At 43.2% G+C, this 23,421-nt stretch overlaps 1 protein-coding gene across 1 annotated transcript; it reads left to right on the top strand.

The window, feature by feature from the left end:
- Positions 1–10,929: 10,929 nt before the first annotated feature.
- On the top strand, positions 10,930–19,956 carry LOC135507773 (carbonic anhydrase 4-like). Its single transcript, XM_064927412.1, has 8 exons — positions 10,930–10,998; positions 11,090–11,116; positions 11,284–11,454; positions 11,599–11,747; positions 12,368–12,463; positions 12,577–12,655; positions 12,829–12,995; positions 19,613–19,956. Exons 1-8 carry the CDS (start codon positions 10,932–10,934, stop codon positions 19,802–19,804), a joined length of 948 nt encoding a protein of 315 aa, XP_064783484.1. The 5' UTR covers positions 10,930–10,931; the 3' UTR covers positions 19,805–19,956.
- Positions 19,957–23,421: the final 3,465 nt, after the last annotated feature.

Here is a 23,421-nt window from a genome sequence, read left to right as displayed (position 1 = left end):
TGAGCCAAGCTGCACTAGCCTGGTTACGCATCCATCATAGTTGCAGAAATCATGCTGGAAAGGGCAATGAATGTGAAATAGCCGAGCCAGTTCAGAGCAGTTTGGGTCGGCATGATCGCGTGAAAGGCAAATAGGAGCCAACAGTCTCAGATTTAAATTAGTGCAACTGCCAGTAGAACTGACTTTCTCCAAAGAAATGACTTAATTTAAAGACTTAATCACTAAATATTGAGTATGACGATGAGATTGTGTATTTTATAAAGTAATGTGAATCATTTTTAACAATGTACTGTATCTACCCCTATGACCTATGACGGTATTGAAGAACACGAGGGGAAGAAATGGATGGGTGAACACAGAAATAGCGAGAGAACTGCAAGTGGAGGTTGTTTTGGAAGATGGACAGTGTCACGATCTCGTAAGAAGTGGACCAAAATGCAGCGTGGTATGTGTCCATGATGATATTTTAATTAAAGACAGCACTGAACACAAAACTAAAAAAACAACAACCATGATTCTATAAGAACTGTGCTGACACAAGCAACTAACATAGACAATCACCCACAACCCACAATGACAAAACAGGCTACCTAAATATGGTTCCCAATCAGAGACAACGACTAACACCTGCCTCTGATTGAGAACCATATCAGGCCAAACACAGAACCAGACAAACTAGACATACAACACAGAATGCCCACTCAGATCACACCCTGACCAAACAAAACATATAAACATAAAAAGCAAACTATGGTCAGGGCGTGACAGAGGGGTTATAAAGATTGGAAATTTATGAAATGTATTTTTAGCATAATTTATTTGTGTTGCTGTTTAATGATCCAATCTCCACCTAAATAAATATATTTCATTTTAACAATCAGATCTAATTTGTACTTTTTTTTTGGTCATCCCCAAAATATGATAGAAAATTGTGTATATTTTACCTGAAACAAATTATAGAGTGGTGGATTATGTAATGATTTTGTATGGTATAATAATAATCATCACCATCTATTGGATTTATATTGCCCCAAGTCGTTAGTCGTGATAGCTAGCGGGACTTTGTAGTCAGGAGGAAACTGTACTAATGTTTGGCACTCTCCGGCTTAGTTTACAGTCATCATTGGTAACAAACTCTGTAACCTGGGACATTTGCCAACCATGGATTAAATACTGTAGTACATTTTGAAAATGAAAAACACATCAGATCTCCCTTGCTGTGTACTATGTGAGTTTTGTCAGCCAAGCTACAACACAGGAACATGAGCAGTCACTAAGGCCAATGTATTGACCACACTACAATGAACGTATCAATCATACCTCTCAGGTACATTGACATTTTTTATTGACGTCATGTTCTGGCTTAGTTTACAGTCATCATTGGTAGCAAACTCCGTAACCTGGGGCTATATTTTCCAACCAAGGATTAAACACTGTAGTACGTTTTAGTTACAGACACCTTGTTAGTATTCTGAAAATAATGACTAACAACGCAACCAAAATGTCATTCAAGTTACGGAATATGGAAAGTGGGTGTCTGATGCATCTGCCTTGTGCCCTGGGCTTAACAGTATGCTCTGGTTTTTAATGAAGTCTGAGACACTGTACTGAGGGTTTATCACTATCTGCCCTGACAATGACTCAGATTATTGCAATGGATCATAAATAATACGATGACTTGCCAGTACGTATTGACATGCATCTTCAATACGATCTACAAATCTCTGCCGAGAACCATTTTTTCTCATAAAAATCTCAGGGATGATTGATTCACTTGGCATATAATGGTGTCTGCCTGGGTTTCCTTGTTTCTATTTCAATATGTTATTTAAATTCTCCCCACAGTTTATATCAGTGAGTGGTGTAAGTTGTAATGGAAAACGTGGAGAGACAACCCAGCTCGCACACAATGTTCTGAGAAGCATGTTTCTTACAGCTTGGAGAATGTGGTAGTCCGGTGGTTATTTTGCATAGTAGGATAGTATCTTGGCTTTAGAACATTCTCAGCATAATGAGAAAGAAGAATTAACAACATGTTATTTTCTTCTCAATAGAGAAAGAGAGGAAAGGAGGAAAGATTGCTTCCTTTGAAGCTGGCCAGTTTTTCTTCTGAAGAGAGCAAACATGCTTTTATCCAGTAGGGAGTCAAGGGGTGTTAAGATATTCCCCTAATCTATATTAATCTATGGAATTTGTCTCTATGTCGGATTGCAAATAAAGTGCATTGTGGATGTATTTTGCAGCTGTTGTATTGTTTAAAACACTATGATGAACTGTAGACCAAATAGCCTACTGTTGAATCATGTCACTTTGTTTAGGTTGACTGGTTGTGCTGCCATGAGGACTACTTACAATTAAGGTTCCAGTTAGTCTTGAATGGATGTTATTGCAACAGGAACTGCACACATTTCCAGGCAAAACTCACCTAACTTTCTGACTTTTTTTTTTTACTGTAGGCCTACTGCTCTAAAGTTAGCCCAGGTGAAAGAAGCCTCAACATACACCCCCCCCCCAAGATGATCAAAGGAGGCGTGTTTAGTTTAGCTAGTTGAGGTGTGCGACTGAATAAAAAGAGGACGGATGGGAGGCTGAGCGCACAGGACGGACAGGTGACGACAGGTGTGGCTTAAAAGGTAAGATCATTCTGGCATTGATGCCACAATATGCCCTGCTTTTAAGATATGATGGGTTCTATTTTAACAAAACTAACACAATGGTAAATCTAAGCGCTGGCGGTAGGGCTATACAGTAGGTTTGGGGGTGTGTCAGATAAAGTGGGGCAAAAAAGTATTTAGTCAGCCACCAATTGTGCAAGTTCTCCCACTTAAAAAGATTAGAGAGGCTTGCAATTTTCATCATAGGTACACTTCAACTATGACAGACAAAATGAGGGGAAAAAAATCAGGAAAATCACATTGTAGGATTTTTAATGAATTTATTTGCAAAAATAAGTATTTGGTCAATAACAAAAGTTTATCTTAATACTTTGTTATATACGCTTGTTGGCAATGACAGAGGTCAAACGTTTTCTGTAAGTCTTCACAAGGGTTTCACACACTGTTGCTGGTATTTTGGCCCATTCCTCCATGCAGATCTCCTCTAGAGCAGTGATGTTTTGGGGCTGTTGCTGGGCAACACGGACTTTCAACTCCCTCCACAGATTTTCTAAGGGGTTGAGATCTGGAGACTGGCTAGGCCACTCCAGCATCTTGAAATGCTTCTTACGAAGCCACTCCTTCGTTGCCCGGGCGGTGTGTTTGGGATCATTGTCATGCTGAAAGACCCAGCCATGTTTCATCTTCAATGGCCTTGCTGATGGAAGGTTTTCACTCAAAATCTCACGATACATGGCCCCATTCATTCTTTCCTTTACACAGATCAGTCGTCCTGGTCCCTTTGCAGAAGAACAGCCCCAAAGCATGATGTTTCAATCCCCATGCTTAACAGTAGGTATGGTTTTCTTTGGATGCAACTCAGCATTCTTTGTCCTCCAAACACGACGAGTTGAGTTTCATCTGACCATATGACATTCTCCCAATCTTCTTCTGGATCAACCAAATGCTCTCTAGCAAACATCAGACGGGCCTGGACATGTACTGCCTTTAGCAGGGGGACACGTCTGGCACTGCAGGATTTGAGTCCCTGGCTGCGTAGTGTGTTACTGATGATAGGCTTTGTTACTTTGGTCCCAACTCTCTGCAGGTCATTCACTAGGTCCCCCCTGTGGTTCTGGGATTTTTGCTCACCGTCCTTGTGATCATTTTGACCCCACGGGGTGAGATCTTGCGTGGAGCCACAGATCGAGGGATAAGTTCTCCCACAGTTGATTTGTTCAAACCAAGCTGCTTACCTATTGCAGATTCAGTCTTCCCAGCCTGATGCAGGTCTACAATTTTGTTTCTGGTGTCCTTTGACAGCTCTTTGGTCTTGGCCATAGTGGAGTTGGGAGTGTGACTGTTTGAGGTTGTGGACAGGTGTCTTTTATACTGATAACAAGTTCAAACAGGTGCCATTAATACAGGTAACGAGTGGAGGACAGAGGAGCCTCTTAAAGAAGAAGTTACAGATCTGTGAGAGCCAGAAATCTTGCTTGTTTGTAGGTGACCAAATACTTATTTTCCACCATAATTTGCAAATAAATTCTTTAAAAATCCTACAATGTGATTTTCTGGATTTTTTCCCCCTCATTTTGTCTGTCATAGTTGAAGTGTATCTATGATGAAAATTACAGGCCTCTCTCAGAACTTGCACAATTGGTGGCTGACTAAATACTTTTTTGCCCCACTGTATACTGTATGTGTGCTATTTTTATTTTATGGGCGCAGATGCTGGCAGTGGCGTGAAAGGTCTGGGTTTTTATGACATCACGCTACCAGGTTCCCCAAGGGCACCCCCCCCCACGCTCAACTCAAAAGGTGGCGCACAGAATGCAAAAATATTCGTAGAAATATTTAACCTCCACACATTAACAAGTCCAATAGCTCAAATGAAAGATTAACACCTTGTTCATCTACCCAGCGAGTCAGATTTCTAAAATGTTTTACAGCGAAAACATAGCACATATGTATATCAAACCACCACAAAGACACAGACAATATGCAGCCATTTTGTCAAACAAAAGATTCAATCACAAACGCAGGATTAAAAGAAAAATAATTCACTAACCTTATGAAAATCTTCATCAGATGACAGTAATAGGACATGTTACACAGTACATTTATGTTTTTTCAATAATATGCAATTTATATCCATAAATCTCCGTTTACATTGAGCCATGTTCAAAAAATGCTACAGAAATGTACGGAGAAATTATAGATAGCTCCGCCAGATCACGCCAGATAACAGCAATACACATCATAGACTTTGACTAAATATACATGTTCTACATATAGTTAGAAAGATACACTGCTTCTTAATGCAACCGCTGTGTTACATTTATTTTTAACGTTACAGAATTCGTTCACTAGGCAATAATCTGAGGCGGCGCTCAGACATAAGCAATATTTCTCTGCTATGTTGGAGTCAACAGAAATACAAAATTACAACATAAATATTCCCTTACCTTTGATGGTCTTCAATCAGATTGTAGTGGAATGAGTCAAACTTACCCAATACATCGTTTGGTTTCAAGTTGTGTGTCTCTGTATTAGCATATGCAAACAGCTTCAGCTGAAATGCACCGAAAATTACTTCTGGTCCCGCACAGTTGCGCATCAAAACTTCAAAATTACATATTATATGTCGACTAAACTGGTCAAACTTAGTGCAGATAGAAGCTTTAGGATGTTATTAACGTACAAAACAATTGGCGATTCGACCGAAAGAACGCAACTCTTCTCAGACGACCTGGAACAAAGGAATAGCATGTATACAATTGCGCCAGGACGCACAGATATTTTCCCGTGACACGTCACTATTTTGCCTGCCAACGGGTCAAAGCTCACGGGATTTTCCCCATTACTCGCTCTATTGAAAGGACACATCCCGCCGAAGACACAGAAACTGATTCCAGATCCATAGCTGGTTGGGAAGGGTGGGGGCGATGACGTCAAAGTTGGCCCAACTTTCCTGATGTGAGAGAGAGTTTGGGAGAATGGCTGAGTTCTGCTTTACATACAGACATAATTCGAACGGTTTTAGAAGCTTTAGAGTGTTTTCTATTCAATTTTCTAATAATTATTATATGCATATATTAGCAATTTTGGACAGATTTGTTTTCTGTTTACTATGGGCATGCAATTCCTCCAAAGGGGGCAGTATTGTGCATGGCCTTAACAGGTATAAACAAGTTGAAGGTGTGTCGAGGCTTGGTCCGTCACTGGCTGGCCAATTATTACATGATCCATGGCTAAATATGTGGTTTCTTCAATTACTTATTGTATTGTTTGTATTGCATTGTCATCAACTTCAATTTGAATGTTAGTCCGTTATAGCCTAGTTCTTAAATTGCCTACCTCATATTTGAAAAATATGTTGAACATGTTTGTAGTCCACATTGTTCTAACTGCATTGCTTCAATATGGGGGACACTCAGAGTCTGAGCAGGGGTGGCCGAACACAGGGGCCATGGAGGTTGGAGTGGGGATTTCATTTTTTAAATTGAATTTTACCTTTATTTAACTTGGTAAGTCAGTTAAGGACAAATTCTTATTTACGATGACAGCCTACCCTGGCCAAACCCGTATGATGCTGGGCCAATTGTGTGCAGCCCTGTGGGACTCCCATTCATGGACGGATGTGATGCAGCCTGGTTTCAAACCAGGTACTGCAGTTTCAGCCTCACTCTAGGCTCCCAAGAGGCTCCCGTGTGGTGGGTCACCAGGTGCACAGAGACTGTTTCGGGTTACCAGGTGCACAGAGTCTGTTTCAGGGTAACCAGGTGCACAGAGTCTGTTTCAGGGTAACCAGGTGCACAGAGCCTGTTTCGGGGTAACCAGGTGCACCAAGCATGTTTCGGGTTACCAGGTGCATGCGGTTCCTGACAGCGGAAATATAGACGTCTTAGTGTCTGGGGAGGGGTGCTTAAGTTTGGTTGCCCCGTTTCGCCTGGTGGGCAAGGTTATGGAGATGGCTGAGGCCCGGTCGGGATGCGAGGATGGGTGATGCCCAGTGAGATGTTGACCGGTGTCGACCGTGTTGTCAACCGGTTAGGGAGAGTAGGTGTGTAGGCCTGGAGGTCTGTAGTTCCAGGGAGTAAGCTATACGTTCTCAGGTCCAGGGAGAGAGCAGGCAGGCAGGAGTCAGAGGTCACCAGGTCAATGGGGGCCTGGCTAGAGGCCCAAATTAATAGGTGTGTGAGTGATACTGTCCTTCAGGGGAACAGAGCAGACAATTAATGTAAAAATGTGTGAGATTAAAATGGACAAACCAAAATGGACTAACATGTAAAAGCCTTGTCAGTTGATATTCTGAAAGCAGTTTGAGGGTTTTAGGTCACATGACCAGGGAACTATTGAAATGTAAAAAGTAAAAAAAATGAATGTATAACCGCGTGAGATTAAATTTGACAAACTAAAGGGTGTACAATATAGAAGGGTCGTCAGTGGACATTCTGAACCTTGGTTGAGTCCATTAGGTCACATGACCAAGAAGCTTTTGAAATGAGAAAGTTTGAAAAATTTATGTAAAATCTTGTGAGATGAAAATGGACAAACTAAAAAGTGTGCAATATAGAAGGGTAGTCAGTGGACATTCTGAACCTTGTTTAAGGTCAGTAGGTCACATGACCGAGGAGCTATTGAAATTCAAATGTTAGCAAAATTCATCTAAAACATGTGACATGAAAATGGACAAACTAAAGGGTGTGCAATGTGTAGTCCCACTGAGTGTACATTCTGAAACTTGTTTGAGGTCAGTAGGTCACATGACCGAGGAGCTTTTGAAATTAGAAATATTGAAAAACATTGAAAATCAATGTAAAATCGTTTGAGATGAAAATGGACAAACAAAAGGTTGTGCTACATATACGGCTACTCAGTGGATATTCTGAACGTAGCTTGAGGGTTGAAGGTAATAAGACTAAGGAGCTATTGAAATTGTAATCTTAAAAAAAAGCAAAATCTCATGAGATGCAAATGGACAAAAAAAGTATGTCCAATGTGTAGGCCCACTGAGTGTACATTATGAATCCTTTTTGAGGTGTTTATTTTAATTTCATTTAATTTCACTTTTATCTAACTAGGTAAGCTAGTTGAGAATAAGTTCTCATTTACAACTGCGACCTGGCCAAGATAAAGCAAAGCAGTGCGATACAACAACAAAACAGAATTACACATGGAATAAACAAGCATACAGTCAATAACACAAAATAACAAATTAAAAAAGAAAGTCTATATACAGTGTGTGCAAATGGCGTGAGGAGGTAAGGCAATAAATAGGCCAATAAATAGCGAAGTAACTACAGTTTAGCAAATTAACACTGGAGTGATAAATAGCAGATGACGATGTACAAGTAGAAATGCTGGTGTGCAAAAGAGCAGAAAAGTAAATAAAAACAATATGGGGATGAGGTAGGTAGATTGGGTGGGCTATTTACAGATGGGCTATGTACAGCTGCAGCGATCGGTTAGCTGCTCAGATAGCTGATGTTTAAAGTTAGTTAGGGAAATATAAGTCTCCAGCTTCAGCGATTTTTCCAATTCGTTCCAGCCATTGGCAGAAGAGAACTGGAAGGAAAGGCGGCCAAAGGAGGTGTTGTCTTTGGGGATGAGCAGTGAGATGTACCTGCTGGAGCGCGTGCTACGGGTGGGTATTGTTATCGTGACCATTGAGCTGAGATAAGGCGGAGCTTTACTTAGCGTAGACTTATAGATGACCTGGAGCCAGTCGGTCTGGCGAAGAGTATGTAGCGAGGGCCAGCCAACTAGAGCATACAGGTCGCAGTGGTGGGTGGAATAAGGGGCTTTGGTGACAAAACGGATGGTACTGTGATAGACTGCATCCAGTTTGCTGAGTAGAATATTGGAAGCTATTTTGTAAATGACATCGCCGAAGTAGAGGATCGGTAGGATAGTCAGTTTTACGAGGGTATGTTTGGAGGTGTGAGTGGAGGCTTTGTTGCGAAATAGGAAGCCAATTCTAGATTTACATTTGGATTGGAGATGTTTAATATGAGTCTGGAAGGAGAGATTGCAGTCTAGCCATACACCTAGGCATTTGTGGTTGTCCACATACTCTAAGTTAATCGTCCAGAGTAGTGATGCTAGTCAGGCGGGCGGGTGCGGGCAGCGAACGGTTTAAAAGCATGCATTTGGTTTTACTAGCTTTTAAGAGCAGTTTGAGGCCACGGAAGGAGTGTTGTATGGCATTGAAGCTTGTTTGGAGGTTAGTAACACAGTGTTCAAAGAAGGGCCAGATGTATACAGAATGGTATCGTCTGCATATAGGTGGATCAGGGAATCACCCGCAGCAAGAGCCAGAGACTGCCAGAGGTCCGGACAACAGGCCCTCCGATTTGACACACTGAACTCTATTTGGCAAGTAGTTGGTGAACCAGGCGAGGCAGTCATTTGAGAAACCAAGGTTGTTTAGTCTGACGATAAGAATACGGTGATTGACAGAGTTGAAAGCCTTGGCCAGGTCAATGAAGACGGCTGCAGAGTACTTTAGTCTTTTATTAGTAGCCTTCTATTGATTGTGGTTATAATATCGTTTAGTAGCTTGAGCGTGGCTGAGGTGCATCTGTGACCAGCTCGGAAACCGGACTGCACAGCGGAGAAGGTACGGTGGGATTCTAAATGGTCAGTGATCTGTTTATTAACTTGGCTTTTGAAGACTTTAGAAAGACAGGGAAGGATGGATATAGGTCTATAACCGTTTGGGTCTAGAGTGTCACCCCCTTTGAAGAGGGAAATGACCGCGGCAGCTATCCAATCTTTAGGGATCTCAGGCAATACGAAAGAGAGGTTGAACAGACTGGTAATAGGGGTTGCAACAAACAACAAATATTGCAACAAAGATAATTTTTAGAAAGAGAGGGTCCAAATTTCTGTTTGAAAAAAATATAAATAAATAATTTAAAATAGTTTGAGATGTCAACCGAAAAAAAGTGTGTGCAATGTGTGTCTATGCCATCGGGTTAGCTGGAACCCGTTTTAAACGTTTTAGGAGTAACGGTTTAAGAGCTATTGAAATGTGAACATTTTGATTTGTTACTATTTTGACGGTCCCTCAGTGCTGTTTGTGGATGTAAGGAAAACTACATGTGAATATGAGTTGAATATCCAACTTGAATCTGTCTTTACTCGGTATTATGAACTGCGGTACGCTAAATACCGGCTTTTTGTGTGTTTTAACTTCCCATTAGCGCTGTATGAAAATGGCACCTTTGTGTCAGTTTAAAAGGACACACCTCAAATATTGCCACCCCTCTCCCTCAGCGCAAGTGAGCTGATGTTAGACAGCTAAATTTACGTACCTGGCGTTCAGAATGGAAAATGCCAGTGTGCAAGTCTTTACCTAACGAAATTGCAAACTATAATGTCCGTTTGACACTTGCGCACTTGCGAAAATAGAGCCCAACATGTTTTAAGTGGTGCACATCTCATTTATTTGGCCTGGCAAATACATGATCAGTTTGTTTTCAGGCTGCCTAGTAATTTACCAAGGTATGAATTGTATAGAGTGTGAGGTTGGGGTCTCCAGTCATGTAAAAATATAAAAAAATATGATTGCACTATGAAATATTTATAATTGCTCCCATCTGTCACTTGCACTTATGTTAGCTATTTTCAAAAGCATCAGAACCAACCGAACATTTGAACTTCAACAACATTCTCAGTAAAAGGTTATAGAAACATTTTACTTGCTATAATAACAAAATAATTTTAATGAATTGCATGAATGAAAGCTCCTTTCCGGATGCTTAAAGCGCTCACCTCATCCACCACCAATTTGTACCCACATGGATGATGCAGGCAAGCACTTGTGCCAGAACGCTCAACACATATCAGCTATCAGGTGGATAAGTGAGGAGTGATATATGCCAATTAGGAATGAGGGGGATTATTACATGGCAATGATGGAAATGGGGCCAGGTTGATAATTTACAGATTATGATGATGATGATGATAAAAAAAAAAAATAACGCAATAATCCACATTATAATTCACATTTCCTTTTGCTGCAGGATTATTTTCCTGCTGTCGCAAACTGGGTCAAATTAAGATCCTACATCTGTAGCCAGGACATCGGGTTAACACCCCTACTCGCTATGACTATGAAATGTGGTTGTTTATCTACCTTAGTTGAATTACCTGACTAAGTTGCTCTAGATAAAATCGTCAACTAAAAATCTAAGTTTGTGGGATGTTGATATCAAGACCAGGGCGGACTGACCAAATTTCAACCACATTTCAACATCCATGGCTCTTCCGACGTCGGTCGGTGCTTAGTGGGCTCTCTATTCATAATTGCCTTTATCTCGCTTTCAGATGAATCGACTTGTGGTTATCGTTGCGACACTCTTTGTCCCCACTACATACGGTGCTGCAGGCGGTTGTAAGTGATTATTCTATTATTTTGTTGGACTGTGACTCTTCTATCAATGTTGTGACTCTGCATAACTTTTTCCCTTCTTCAATTGTAACAGTGTGGTGTTACCATGATCCTAGTTGTGGTAAGTATTGATTTTACCCACTGATTACAGTGTAATTTCTACTCACAAATTGAAGTGATTGTGATGGCAGTGGATAATAGACTATATAATTGATTTATTAGCATATTATATGACCCTTATAAAACGATGGTACATTGACACCATGGTATGATTGATTCCATGTTAAGATGACACCACTTGGTCCGCCATTGTCACTGAACATTGCAATGGATCCCGTCAGTCTCCCATCAACATCGTCTCTGAATCAGCAGTGGGCGATGAAACCCTGACTGCCTTCACTTTCACCAAATACGGAGACAACTCCACAATGAACAAGATCAAGAACACTGGCAAAACTGGTGAGGAGAATGGATGGATGCCTTGCTTTCTCAATCCATGCACACAAAGTCCCACTTGAGGAAAATGTATGTACTAAACCAGGAACCTTCATTTTCGAAATGTAACCAATTCCTCTCCTATTGTTCCTCCTCTCTTTCTTTCAGTCAAAGTGACGCTCACGAGGGGTGTCCAGGTTACAGGTGGGGCACTGTCTGAGGCCTATGACAGCCTGCAGTTTCACCTCCACTGGGGGAATGGTACCTCAGTACCTGGGTCAGAGCACACAGTGGATGGAACACGCTACCCCATGGAGGTATGGGAAGGTTCAACACAACATTGCTGCGTTCTGATTCTCTAACCTTCTCCAGAATTATGCCCCCTCCCTTCCACACTCCCACTTCTTGGATTTGTGCAAGCATGGCTGGAAGGAATTTCCACCATATTCCAAACACTAATCCATTCCTTTTAAATTCATGCAGGGAAGAGTGTATGCGTGCACTTCGGGAGAAGGGTTGTGATTCTGAATGTAGCCCATGTCACATGGGGTGACACTTCTCATACTGATGCACATACACCACACTGCAATGGACCAATGTCAAGGTCTTCATTTAGTCCAGTCTGAATTAATTCCCCTCCAGCCAAACTGCATCCCTGCCACTTGGTTTACTATAAATCTGACAGATGGAGAAATGTAATCTCTCTCAAATTAATAAATGGTGCAATAGTCCACTGTTGTACTGAGCTCATGAGACATTCATACGTTCCTTTCCTCAAGAATTGGAGCATATATATATCATTAAATGACATTTCTTTTGAACAGCTGTAAGTATGGCAGATTGTAGTCTACCTTTTTAAATGTATCAATCCAATATTTTAATTTTCCAATGGATTCAGATAACTTTTATAGATCATCTTTTATGCTTCACCTTTCAGATGCACATAGTAAATGCCAAGTCTTCGCTCAATGGCAATACGACCGCGGCCGTTGCAGACGACACGGGACTCGCTGTTCTTGGCTTTTTCATAGAGGCGAGTGGATGGTTTAACCTTCCTAGAAATGGCATCCATTTTTCCACTGTAGATTGGGCATTTCAATGTTTTATTGCTGTTTTTGTTTATAAAGTCAATCTTGTTCCATAAAGGCCATGCCGAGTAATGTGACTGGTTCACCAGCAGCCTGGAATACTCTGACATCATACTTGGCCAACATCACACTAAAAGGTGAGAGGAGAGATTTAACTGGTTCTGATTTGATCAAGAACTACTTCCTCGAAATAAAGTTTGGAAGAGGATTTGGGTTGAATTTTTCTCTTTGAATTCAACATTTGTATTTTTCTTGTTCCATTTCAGTACCATATTATTTTGGTATATGTTTTATTTCTCTCTTCCTCCAGATGAGTATATAAACATTACTCATGATGCTTTTTCATTGGATGAGCTCCTGGAAGGGGTGGACCGCACTAAATACTACCGTTACCTTGGATCCCTGACCACTCCAAACTGCAACGAGGCTGTGGTGTGGACCGTGTTCAAGGACCCTATCAAAGTCAGCCAGGATTTGGTGAGTTTGTGCAACAATTTCACAATAAACTGAATACAATTTCTACTTACCAGGAAATAAACATAGCTCCGACTAGAAACATAGACTGTATTCAAATATCTTCAAGTGCAGGATCCATTCCTTATCCATTCTGCTTTTGAAACATTATCACAGTAATGATTTCCGAAATAATACCGGCCTGAGGAAAGACACATGGAACAAGGGGTTAATACGGTAATCAGGGGGAGCTGTAATTTATAACAAACCCTGTTCAGTCTCCTCAGGATGTTGAATGGCCCCACAAACCGCGGACCCAGCTTCTGGCAGGGCAGGTGGAGGGGCAGGTGGAGGGTCGAGAACCAGACCCGGTCCCCCAGCGAGAACACCGGGGCCTCACTGCGGTGGCGGTCGGCGCTCTCCTTCTGCCACCTGATGGCCCGTTGCAGGTGCACATGGGCAGCGTCCCTTGTCTCCTCCGAGCACCGAAACCACTCATCCCCTGCAGTTGCTTCGATCTGGCTCTGATGCCACGGTGCCAGAACTGGCTGATAACCTAGTACGCATTGGAAAGGAGACAGTGATAGTTAGTGGAGGAGTGGCGGAGTGAGTTCTGGGCCATCTTTACCCAGGGGATGAAAGCCGCCCTCTCCATCGGCCAGTCTTGGCAATAGGACCGCAGATACCTACCCACATCCTGGTTAATTCTCTCCATCTGGGCCTCCCGGGTGGTGTAGTGGTTAAGGGCGCTGTACTGAAGTGCCAGCTGTGCCATCAGAGACTCTGGGTTTGCGCCCAGGCTCTGTCGTAACCGGTCGCAACCTGGAGATCCGTGGGGCGACGCACAATTGGCCTAGCGTCTAGGGAGGGGTTGGCCGGTAGGGATGTCCTTGTCTCATTGCGCACCAGCGACTCCTGTGGCGGGCCGGGCACAGTGCGCGCTAACCAAGGTTGCCAGGTGCACGGTGTTTCCTCGCGCTGTGTTAAGAAGCATTGCGGCTTGGTTGGGTTGTGTATCGGAGGACACATGACTTTCAACCTTCGTCTCTCCCGAGCCCGTACGGGAGTTGTAGCGATGAGACAAGATAGTAGCTACTAAAACAATTGGATACCATGAAATTGGGGAGAAAACGGGGTAAAATTATTTAAAAAAAAATTCTCTCCACCTGCCCATTACACTCGGGGTGAAAACCTGAGGTGAGGCTGACCGAGATCCCCAGACGTTCCATAAATGCCCTTCAAACCCTGAACATGAACTGGGGACCCCGATCAGAAACTATATCCTCAGGCACCCCATAGTTTCGGAAGACGTGGGTGAACAGGGCCTCCGCAGTCTGTAGGACCGTAGGGAGACCGGGCAAAGTAAGGAGATGGAAGGACTTAGAAAACCGATCCACAACGACCAGGATCGTGGTGTTTCCTTGTGACGGAGGAAGATCCGTCAAGATATTCACTGATAGGTGTGACCATGGCCGTTGTGGAACGGGTAGGGGTTGTAATTTCCCTCTGGGCAGGTGTCTATGTGACTTGCACTGGGTGCACACAGAGCAGGAGGAAACATAAACCCTCACTTCCTTAGCCAGGGTGAACCACCAGTACTTCACACCAACACAGCGCACTGTCCGACCAATGCCAGGATGACCAGAGGAGGGTGACGTGTGGGCCCAATAGATCAAACGGTTGCGGACAGCAGATGGAACGTACAGACATCCAACTGGACAGGCTCTGTACGTAATGCCCGCTCGATGTCCGCGTCCACCTCCCACACCACCGGTGCCACCAGGCAAGAAGCCGGAAGTATGGTAGTGGGATCCGTGGACTGCTCCTCTGTGTCATACATCCGGCAAAGTACATCTGCCTTAGCGTTCTGGGAACCTGGTATGTAGAGGGTAGGGTGAAAACAAAAAAGGTGAAAAACATAGCCCACCCTGCCTGGCGAGGGTTTATTCTCCTCGCCGCCGAGATGTACTCCAGATTGCGGTGATCAGTCCAAATGAGAAAAGGGTGTTTAGCTCCCTCAAGCCAATGCCTCCACGCCTTCAGAGCCTTGACGACAGCCAACAACTCCCGGTCCCCCACATCATTGTTACGCTCCGCCGAGCTGAGCTTCTTCGAAAAGAAAGCACAGGGGCGGAGTTTTTGTGGAGTACCCGAGCGCTGAGACAGCACAGCTCCTATCCCAGCCTCGGACACGTCCACCTCCACTATAAATGCCAAGGAGGGATCAGGATGAGCCAGCATGGGAGTCGAGGTAAACAGAGCCTTTAGGTGACCAAAAGCCCTGTCTGCCCCAGCTGACCACTGCAGTCGCACCGGTCCCACCTTCAGCAATGAGGCAATGGGAGCCTCTACTTGACCAAAGTCCCAGATAAACCTCCAGTAGTAGTTGGCAAACCCTAACAACCTATGCACCTCCTTTACTGTGGTTGGAGTCGGCCAATTACGCACGACTGAAATGCGGTCATTTTCCATCTCCACCCCTGATGCGGAAAGGCGGTACCCTAGGAAAGAGACGGACTGTTGGAAGAACAGAATTTTCTCAGCCTTGACGTACAGGTCATACTCCAACATTCGACCAAGCACCCTGCACACCAGGGACAGATGCTCGGCGCGTGTAGCGGAGTATATCAGAATGTCAACGAAGACTGCGGGAGCATTCATCAACCCGTACGGCATGACATAGTCATAGTCAATTGACCTTGATAGTCAATACACCGGCGTAAGTCTCCATCCTTCTTCTTCACAAAAAAGAAACTCGAGGAGGCAGGTGAAGTAGAAGGCCGAATGTATTCCTGCCCCAGAAATTCGGAGACATATGTTTCCATAGCCGCCGTCTCCTCCTGTAACAGAGGATACAAGTGACTCCTGGGAAGTGCTGCGTCTACCAGGAGATGTATCGCACAATCCCCCCGTTGATGGGCTGGTAGTTGAGTCGCCTTTGTCTTACAGAAGGCGAGAGCCAAATCGGCATATTCACAGGGGATGTGCACGGTGGAGACCTGGTTTGGACTTTCCACCGTAGTTGCACCTATGGAAACACCTACACACCTCCCAGAGCACTTACGTGACCATCCCTTGAGAGCCCTCTGCTGCCACGAAGTAGTGGGGCCATGATAGGCCAACCAGGGTAGGCCCAGCACCACAGGAAATGCAGGAGAATCAATAAGGAAGAGACTAATTCTCTCCTTATGACCCTCCTGTGTTATCATGCATAAGGGAGCGGTGGTCTCCCTAATCAGCCCTGACCCTAATGTCCGACTATTTAAGGTGTGCACAGGGAAGGGCATATCAACAGGAACAGTAGGGATCCCTAAACTATGTGCAAATGAACGATCAATAAAGTTCCCAGCTGCTCCTGAATCTACTAGCGCCTTATACTGGGAATGCAGGGAAAACTCAGGAAATTATATGAACACAAGCATGTGAGCAACAGGGAGCTCTGGTTGAGTCGGGTGCCTACTCACCTGGGATGATCCAACAGTGCCCTGCCTGCTACCTCGACTCCCTGCAGAACCTCCCCAGCAACGACCAGCAGTGTGTACTCTGCGGCCACAGGTGGTGCAGGAAATGCCCCCCCTCCGGTCCCCCTCAGAGCAGCACCTCCTAACTGACGGACCCCGATCCGGACATCCACGGGAGGCCAACAGGTTATCCAGCCGGATGGATAGGTCCACCAGCTGGTCAAATGTAAGGGTGGTGTCTCTGCAGGCTAGCTCCCGATTAACGTCCTTGCGTAGACTACACCTGTAGTGGTCGATCAGGGCAAAGTCTTGTGTGCTCCTCATCCTCTGTCTAAGATGAAACAAGAGTTCCCCCGCCCGGAAGCGGCGGGTGAAATCCTCATAGTTGTCCAACGTCGCTCCTTCCCTTCCCCAGATGGCGTTGGCCCAATTCAAGCGCTTTCCCAGATACACAGGAGATGAGGGCGTTCACACCCTCGCGTCCCGAAGGAGCCGGATGGACGGTTGCCAAGTAGAGCTCCAGCTGGACTAGGAACCTCTGGCACCCGGCAGCCATCCCATCATACTCCCTCGGAAGCTCGAGCCGAATCCCACTGGGTTCAGGTGAAGGAGGGGTGGACAGCGGTGTGGCTTGTTGTGGGAGCTGGGGTGATGATGATGGGGTTGCTGGAAAACCCCCTCTCTCCCATTGCTCCATGGTTTGCAGCCCGCGATCCATGGGTGTGCCGAGACTTCGCTACATAGTCGCGTGCTGCTGGACGCTGTCCTCCACAGGTATAGGAGGGCTGTGTGCACCTGCTGACTCCATTAGGTCGGGTGCGTGTTTCTGTCAAATGTCTATGTGATGCTGGTAAGGCGGAGTCAGGCTCAGGACACAGAGATGAGTAATACCGGAACTTTACTTTAAAACAATATTCCATGAAGGAGACAAAATAATTCAGACAACTTGACAATAACAAACACACACAAAATCAAGGGGGAAACCAGAGGGTTAAAGAGTGGAACAATGATTATGGAATGGAAACCAGGTGTGTACAATGAAGACAAAACAAATGGAAAATGAAACGTGGATCGGTGGCGACTAGAAAACCAGTGACTTCGACCGCCAAACGCCGCCCGAACAAGGGGAGGGACCAACTTCGGCTGAAGTAGTGACAGGGTCAAACGTTTCAGGTAGCCTTCCACAAGCTTTCCACAATATGTTGGGTGAATTTTGGCCCATTCCTCCCGACAGAGCTGGTGTAACTGATTCAGGTTTGTAGGCCTCCTTGCTCGCACACACTTTACTTTTTCAGTTCTGCCCCAAAACGTTCTATGGTATTGAGGTCAGGGCTTTGTGATGGCCTCTACAATACCTTGACTTTGTTGTCCTTAAGCCATTTCGCCTCAACTTTGGAAGTATGCTTGGGGTCATTGTTCATTTGGAAGACCCATTTGCGACCAAGCTTTAACTTCCTGACTGATGTCTTGAGATGTTGCTTCAATATATATCAACATAATTTTCCTTTCGCATGATGCCATTTATTTTGTGAAGTGCATCAGTCCCTCCTGCAGTAAAGCACCCCCACAATATGCTGCTGCCACCCCCGTGCTTCATGGCTGGTATGGTGTTCTTTAGCTTGCAAGCATCCCCCTTTTTCCTCCAAACATAATGATGGTCATCATGGCCAAACAGTTCTATTTTTGTTCCATCAGACCAGAGGACATTTCTCCAAAAAGTACAATCTTTGTCCCCATGTGCAGTTGCAAACCGTAGTCTGGCTTTTTTATGGCGGTTTTGGAGAAGTGGCTTCTTCCTTGCTGAGCAGCCTTTCAGTTTATATCGATATAGGACTCGTTTTACTGTGGATATAGATACTTTTGTCCCGGGGTCCTCCGGCATCTTCACAAGCTTCTTTGATGTTGTTCTGGGATTGATTTGCACTTTTTGCACCAAAGTACATTCATCTTTAGGAGACAGAAGGCACTCCTTCCTGAGCGGTGTGACGGCTGCGTGGTCCCATGGTGTTTACACTTGCGTACTATTATTTGTACAGATGAACATGGCACCATCAGGCGTTGCTCCAAGGATGAACCAGAATTGTGGAGGTCTACACTTTTTTAGTTAGTGGCTGTTTTCTACCATGATGTTAAGCAGAGACACTGAGTTTGAAGGTAGGTCTTGAAATACATCCATAGGTATGCCTCCAATTGACTCAAATTATGTCAATTAGCCTATCAGAAGCTTCTAAAGCAATGACATAATCTTCTGGAATTTTCCAAGCTGTTTAATTTTTATTTTACTAGGCAAGTCAGTAAAGAACAAATTCTTATGTTTAAAGACAGCCTAGGAACAGTGGGTTAACTACATTGTTCAGGAGCAGAATGACAGATTTGTATCTGGTCTGCTCGGGATTCAAACTTGCAACCTTTCAGTTACAATGAGCTAACCAATAGGCTCCCCTGCAGCCCCAAAGGCACAATCAACTTAGTCTTTGTAAATTTCTGTCCCACTGGAATTGTGATGCTTTGAATTATAAGTAAATAATTGTTGGAAAAATGACTTGTGTCATGCACAAAGTAGACGTCCTCACCGACTTGCCAAAACTATAGTTTGATAACAAGAAATGTGTGGAGTGGTTGAACAACAAGTTTTAATGACTCCAACCTAAGTGTATGTAAACTTCCGACTTCAACTGGACATATCCTGTATCTTAATTTTGAGCCAGTTTCAAACAGCAGGTTAATAATCCTGCAGCAACAGGAAATATGTATTATGTGGATTATAATTTTTGGACATTTTTTTACAGGGGTTGTTACATTTTTCATTAGGGAATGTCAAGTCTGAAATGAAAATCACAAACTTTAGAAAAGCTTTTTAAACCATGAATACAGTAGAAGCAACAACAGGATGATCAAATTAAGATATCACAATCTGTACATATATTTCAGTAATTTGTAATTTCTATTCAACTTTTAACCAGAATGCAGTGACATGCCTCAAAGTTGTTTTTGTGATATATTTATATATTTACTTGGAGAGCAGTTATCTCAAAGTTTAGTTGATTTCACATTACTTGGCAGCTCAACTGAAAGTAGATGTTGAGCTGACGTTTGTGCCCAATGGCTAAAGCCATTGGGCCAGCCTGATGTCACACTTATGTCTATGATCCTAGTAATTCATTAACCTTCTCTACTCAGATTGACCTCTTCAGCACAACAGTGCACATTGACCACAACTCCACCTCTGACTTGATGACCAACGTCTTCAGGAACATCCAGCCTGTCAACGACTGGGTGGTGACGACCCAGGGCCATCCAGCGTCGGGAGCCTCCACAAAGTGCTCCTCTCTGGGCCTAATGGCCCTGGCCTGGATGCTGCTGAGGGTTTAGTGACGGCTTAGTAACGCCTCACCTGAAGTGCACTACCATACATACATCGATTACCAACAGGGTTCACTTTGATCCAAGGAGAAACTATTTGATAAAGCAACAATTATAGCAAAATATCAACTTATTTACTTTCCAAACATCATTAGACATGTAATTAATCTGAAAAAGAAAAATGACCAAAACAGACTTATTTTAACAAAATTACAGTATATTTTAATGTACCGTATAATGAAAAAATATGTAATGTGCATTTCTTTTCCAAAATTCAACCCACAATACTAAGAAGCTAATTGACCATAATTTGATTAAAGTATAATTTATCTTTCTGAACTTTAAAGTAAATATTAATGCTGTCATATTTATGTAGTTAAAGCGACTGCCATTTAAAGAGACAGTACATCAGTTCACTTCAAAAGGTGATCCTGAGAGCCGACTTCTTGGACGACTTTATTGGAAGACTTTTATATGCATTGGAAGACTTTTGTATGCACAAAAGAAGGTCATTTTGGTTTTGTACACAGTCTTATGATACGTGGTATAGAAAAGTATAATCTTAGGTGAGTACGTGGATATCTAGGCAGATGATCTGTCTTACCGGTCAAAATAATTGATACAGGTCCCCCTCCGCCCTCTGGTGGTATGAATAACTTGTAATTAAAGTATGTCTACAGAAAAACCTTGATAAAAAAATTATTCCTATTTATCAAATTACAATAGGCGGAATTGTGTGTTTTGGGCTGGGGTCAAAACAGTTACTGAGGATTAAAGGGATGTTGACATGGTGTCTGCCATAGAATGACAAGACAATTGATGAACATTGACAAACAGCCATTCCTTTAGTCAATGCAGTTTTACCAGTTGTAGTGAAAGGTCATTGTATGTCAACAGCAGTATAGAAGACTTAGGGCGGTGGTAGACCTAGGTTGTATACCTGAATGCATGTCTCAGTGTGCCTACATTACTTTTCCACATGTACACTATTGCCTCAATGAATTCTGTAGATTTAGTAATGCTGAATTTGTAACCAGGTGGGAGGTGGGAATTTACCAGTTGTGAAGTAGTAAATACCATTTAGATGAATTCATGTCCTTTGAACTCGTTGAGAAATCCCGATTGGCTAATGGCCAACAAGCTGCATCAACCAACATTTAAATGTCCAGCTATCATGTTTGTAAACTAATTATAGAGTAAAAAAAGAAACATTAATAGATTGCTTTTTATTATATTTTACATGACTCCTTCATGCTTTGTTGAATATGAACTTTCTTGTTTACCCAACGGTGGGACAGACTGTTTGTTCCCACACTCGGGACTCTGACTCTCTATTGGCTACACAGACTTTTGGCCTCCCATCCCATTCTAACCACCTCTCGACGGCTTTGTATTTATGTTACCTGATGAAATTGCTGTACAGTATGATCTTGTTGCCATCTAACGCACATTCAAATGTCATAAATCAACACTGCAGAGCTTTCCCTGTCATCTTCCTTGCCTTGATTGTATGACTGTTGATGATATCTGGAAATGTACATATACACCATGGCCCATCTACTGTTGCTAGCCCCAATTCTGACTTGTTTCACTGATTTCTTCTCCCGTAAAAGCCTGGGTTTTCTGCACGTTAACACTAGAAGCTTATTACCTAATTGATCAATTGAAAGTTAGTTACTTTAAGGAGCAGTTCACTCTCTGTGGGTCTAACCCCAAGAAGTTCTGGAAAACGGTTAAAGACCTGAAGAATAAACTCTCACTCAAAGCTGCCCATGTCGCTTAAAGTTGATGATGTGGTTGTTACTGACAAGAAGCACATGGCTGAGCTTTTTATTCACCACTTCATTAAGTCAGGTCTACTATTTGACTCAGCCATGCTTCCTTGCCCGTCCAACAATTTGTCATCTCCTTCCCCTTCTAATGTGACCAGCCCCGATACTCATCCCTTTTTCCCCCCCTGCCCCGCTACAAAGTCTCTCCCTGCAGGAGGTCACTGAGTCGGAGGTGCTAAAGGAGCTCCTTAAACTTGACCCTAAAAATGATGTTCTTTACCATTCGGCCATCAGATTTGCTACCAATGCTCCTTATAGGACACATCACAACACTCTATACCCTTCTGTTAACTGGTCTTTCTGTATAGCCGTCGCAACCCTCACTGGTTGATGCTTATTTATAAAAACCCTCTTAGGCCGCACTCACCCCTATCTGAGATATATACTGCAGCCCTCATCCTCCACATACAACACCCATTCTGCCAGTCACATTCTGTTAAAGGTCCCCAAAGCTCACACATCCCTGGGTCGCTCTCATTTTCAGTTCGCTGCAGCTAGCGACTGGAACGAGCTGCAACAAACACTCAAACTGGACAGTTTTATCTCAATCTCTTCATTCAAAGACTCAATCATGGACAATAATCATGGACAATATCAATATTGTTGTCGTGTTGTGTTGCTAATTATCATGGGGCGGCAGGTAGCCTAGTGGTTAGATCGTTGGGCTAGTAACAGGAAGGTTGCAAGATCAAATCTTTGAGCTGACAAGGTACAAATCTGTCGTTCTGCCCCTGAACAAGGCAGTTAGCCCACTGTTCCTAGGCCGTCATTGAAAATAAGAATTTGTTCTTATCTGACTTGCCTGGTAAAAAATGTACACTCTTACTGACAGTTGTGTCTGCTTTGTGCGATGTATTGTTGTCTCTACCTTCTTGCCCTTTGTACTGTTGTCTGTGCCCAATGTTTATACCCTATGTTGTGCTGCCGTGTTGTGTTTTTACCATGTTGTTGTCATGTTGTGTTGCTGCCATACTATGTTGTTGTCTTAGGTCTCACTTTCTGTAGAGTTGTGTTGTTTCTTTTGTTGTGATGTGTGTTTTGTCCTATATTTTATTTAATATATTTTTATTTTTAATACCAGCACCCGTCCCCGCAGGAGGCCTTTAGCCTTTTGGTAGGCCGTCATTGTAAATAAGAATTTGTTCTTAACTGACTTGCCTAGTTAAATAAAGGTTAAATAAATACATTACAAATAATTTAGCTGCCGAAAATGCTGTTATAGAAGTAATTTCTTTAGTAGGTGACATCAGAGGTCAGCAAGTGGTAGAATTTGGATCTCAGGGATGATGGCATTCCCGCTAGTTGGAGGGCCATTCAAGTTGGTTTTCCTCAGTTGTATGTGGTAAATCCGCACTTTCCAATTGGTTATGAAAACAGCATTAGTGAGGTACTGTTATCATTTCCTTCAGACTCTCCTCCTTTTTAGGTGAATCATTAATCAACCCTGAAATTGCAGAGCGCCAAATTCAAATTACATAAATAGTAATAATAATCATTCATCAAAATACAATTGTTATACATCAGTTAAAATCTTAACTTCTTCTTAATCCAGCCTCCTTGTCAGATTTCAAAAAGGCTTTACGGCGAAAGCATACCATGCGATTATCTGAGGACAACGCCCCTCATACAAAAGCATTAAACATTTTCCAAACAAGCAGAGGCATCACGAAAGTCAGCAATAGCGATGGAATAAATCACTTACCTTTGAAGATCTTCCTCTGTTTGCAATCACAATGGTCCCAGCTACATAACACATGGTCCTTTTGTTTGATAAAGTCCCTCTTTATATCCCCA

The sequence above is a fragment of the Oncorhynchus masou genome, chromosome 3, assembly GCF_036934945.1.
Source record: "Oncorhynchus masou masou isolate Uvic2021 chromosome 3, UVic_Omas_1.1, whole genome shotgun sequence".
NCBI lineage: Eukaryota > Metazoa > Chordata > Actinopteri > Salmoniformes > Salmonidae > Oncorhynchus > Oncorhynchus masou.
The sequence above is the reverse complement of the archived record's forward strand: the minus strand, read 5'-3'. Positions and strand labels throughout refer to the sequence as shown.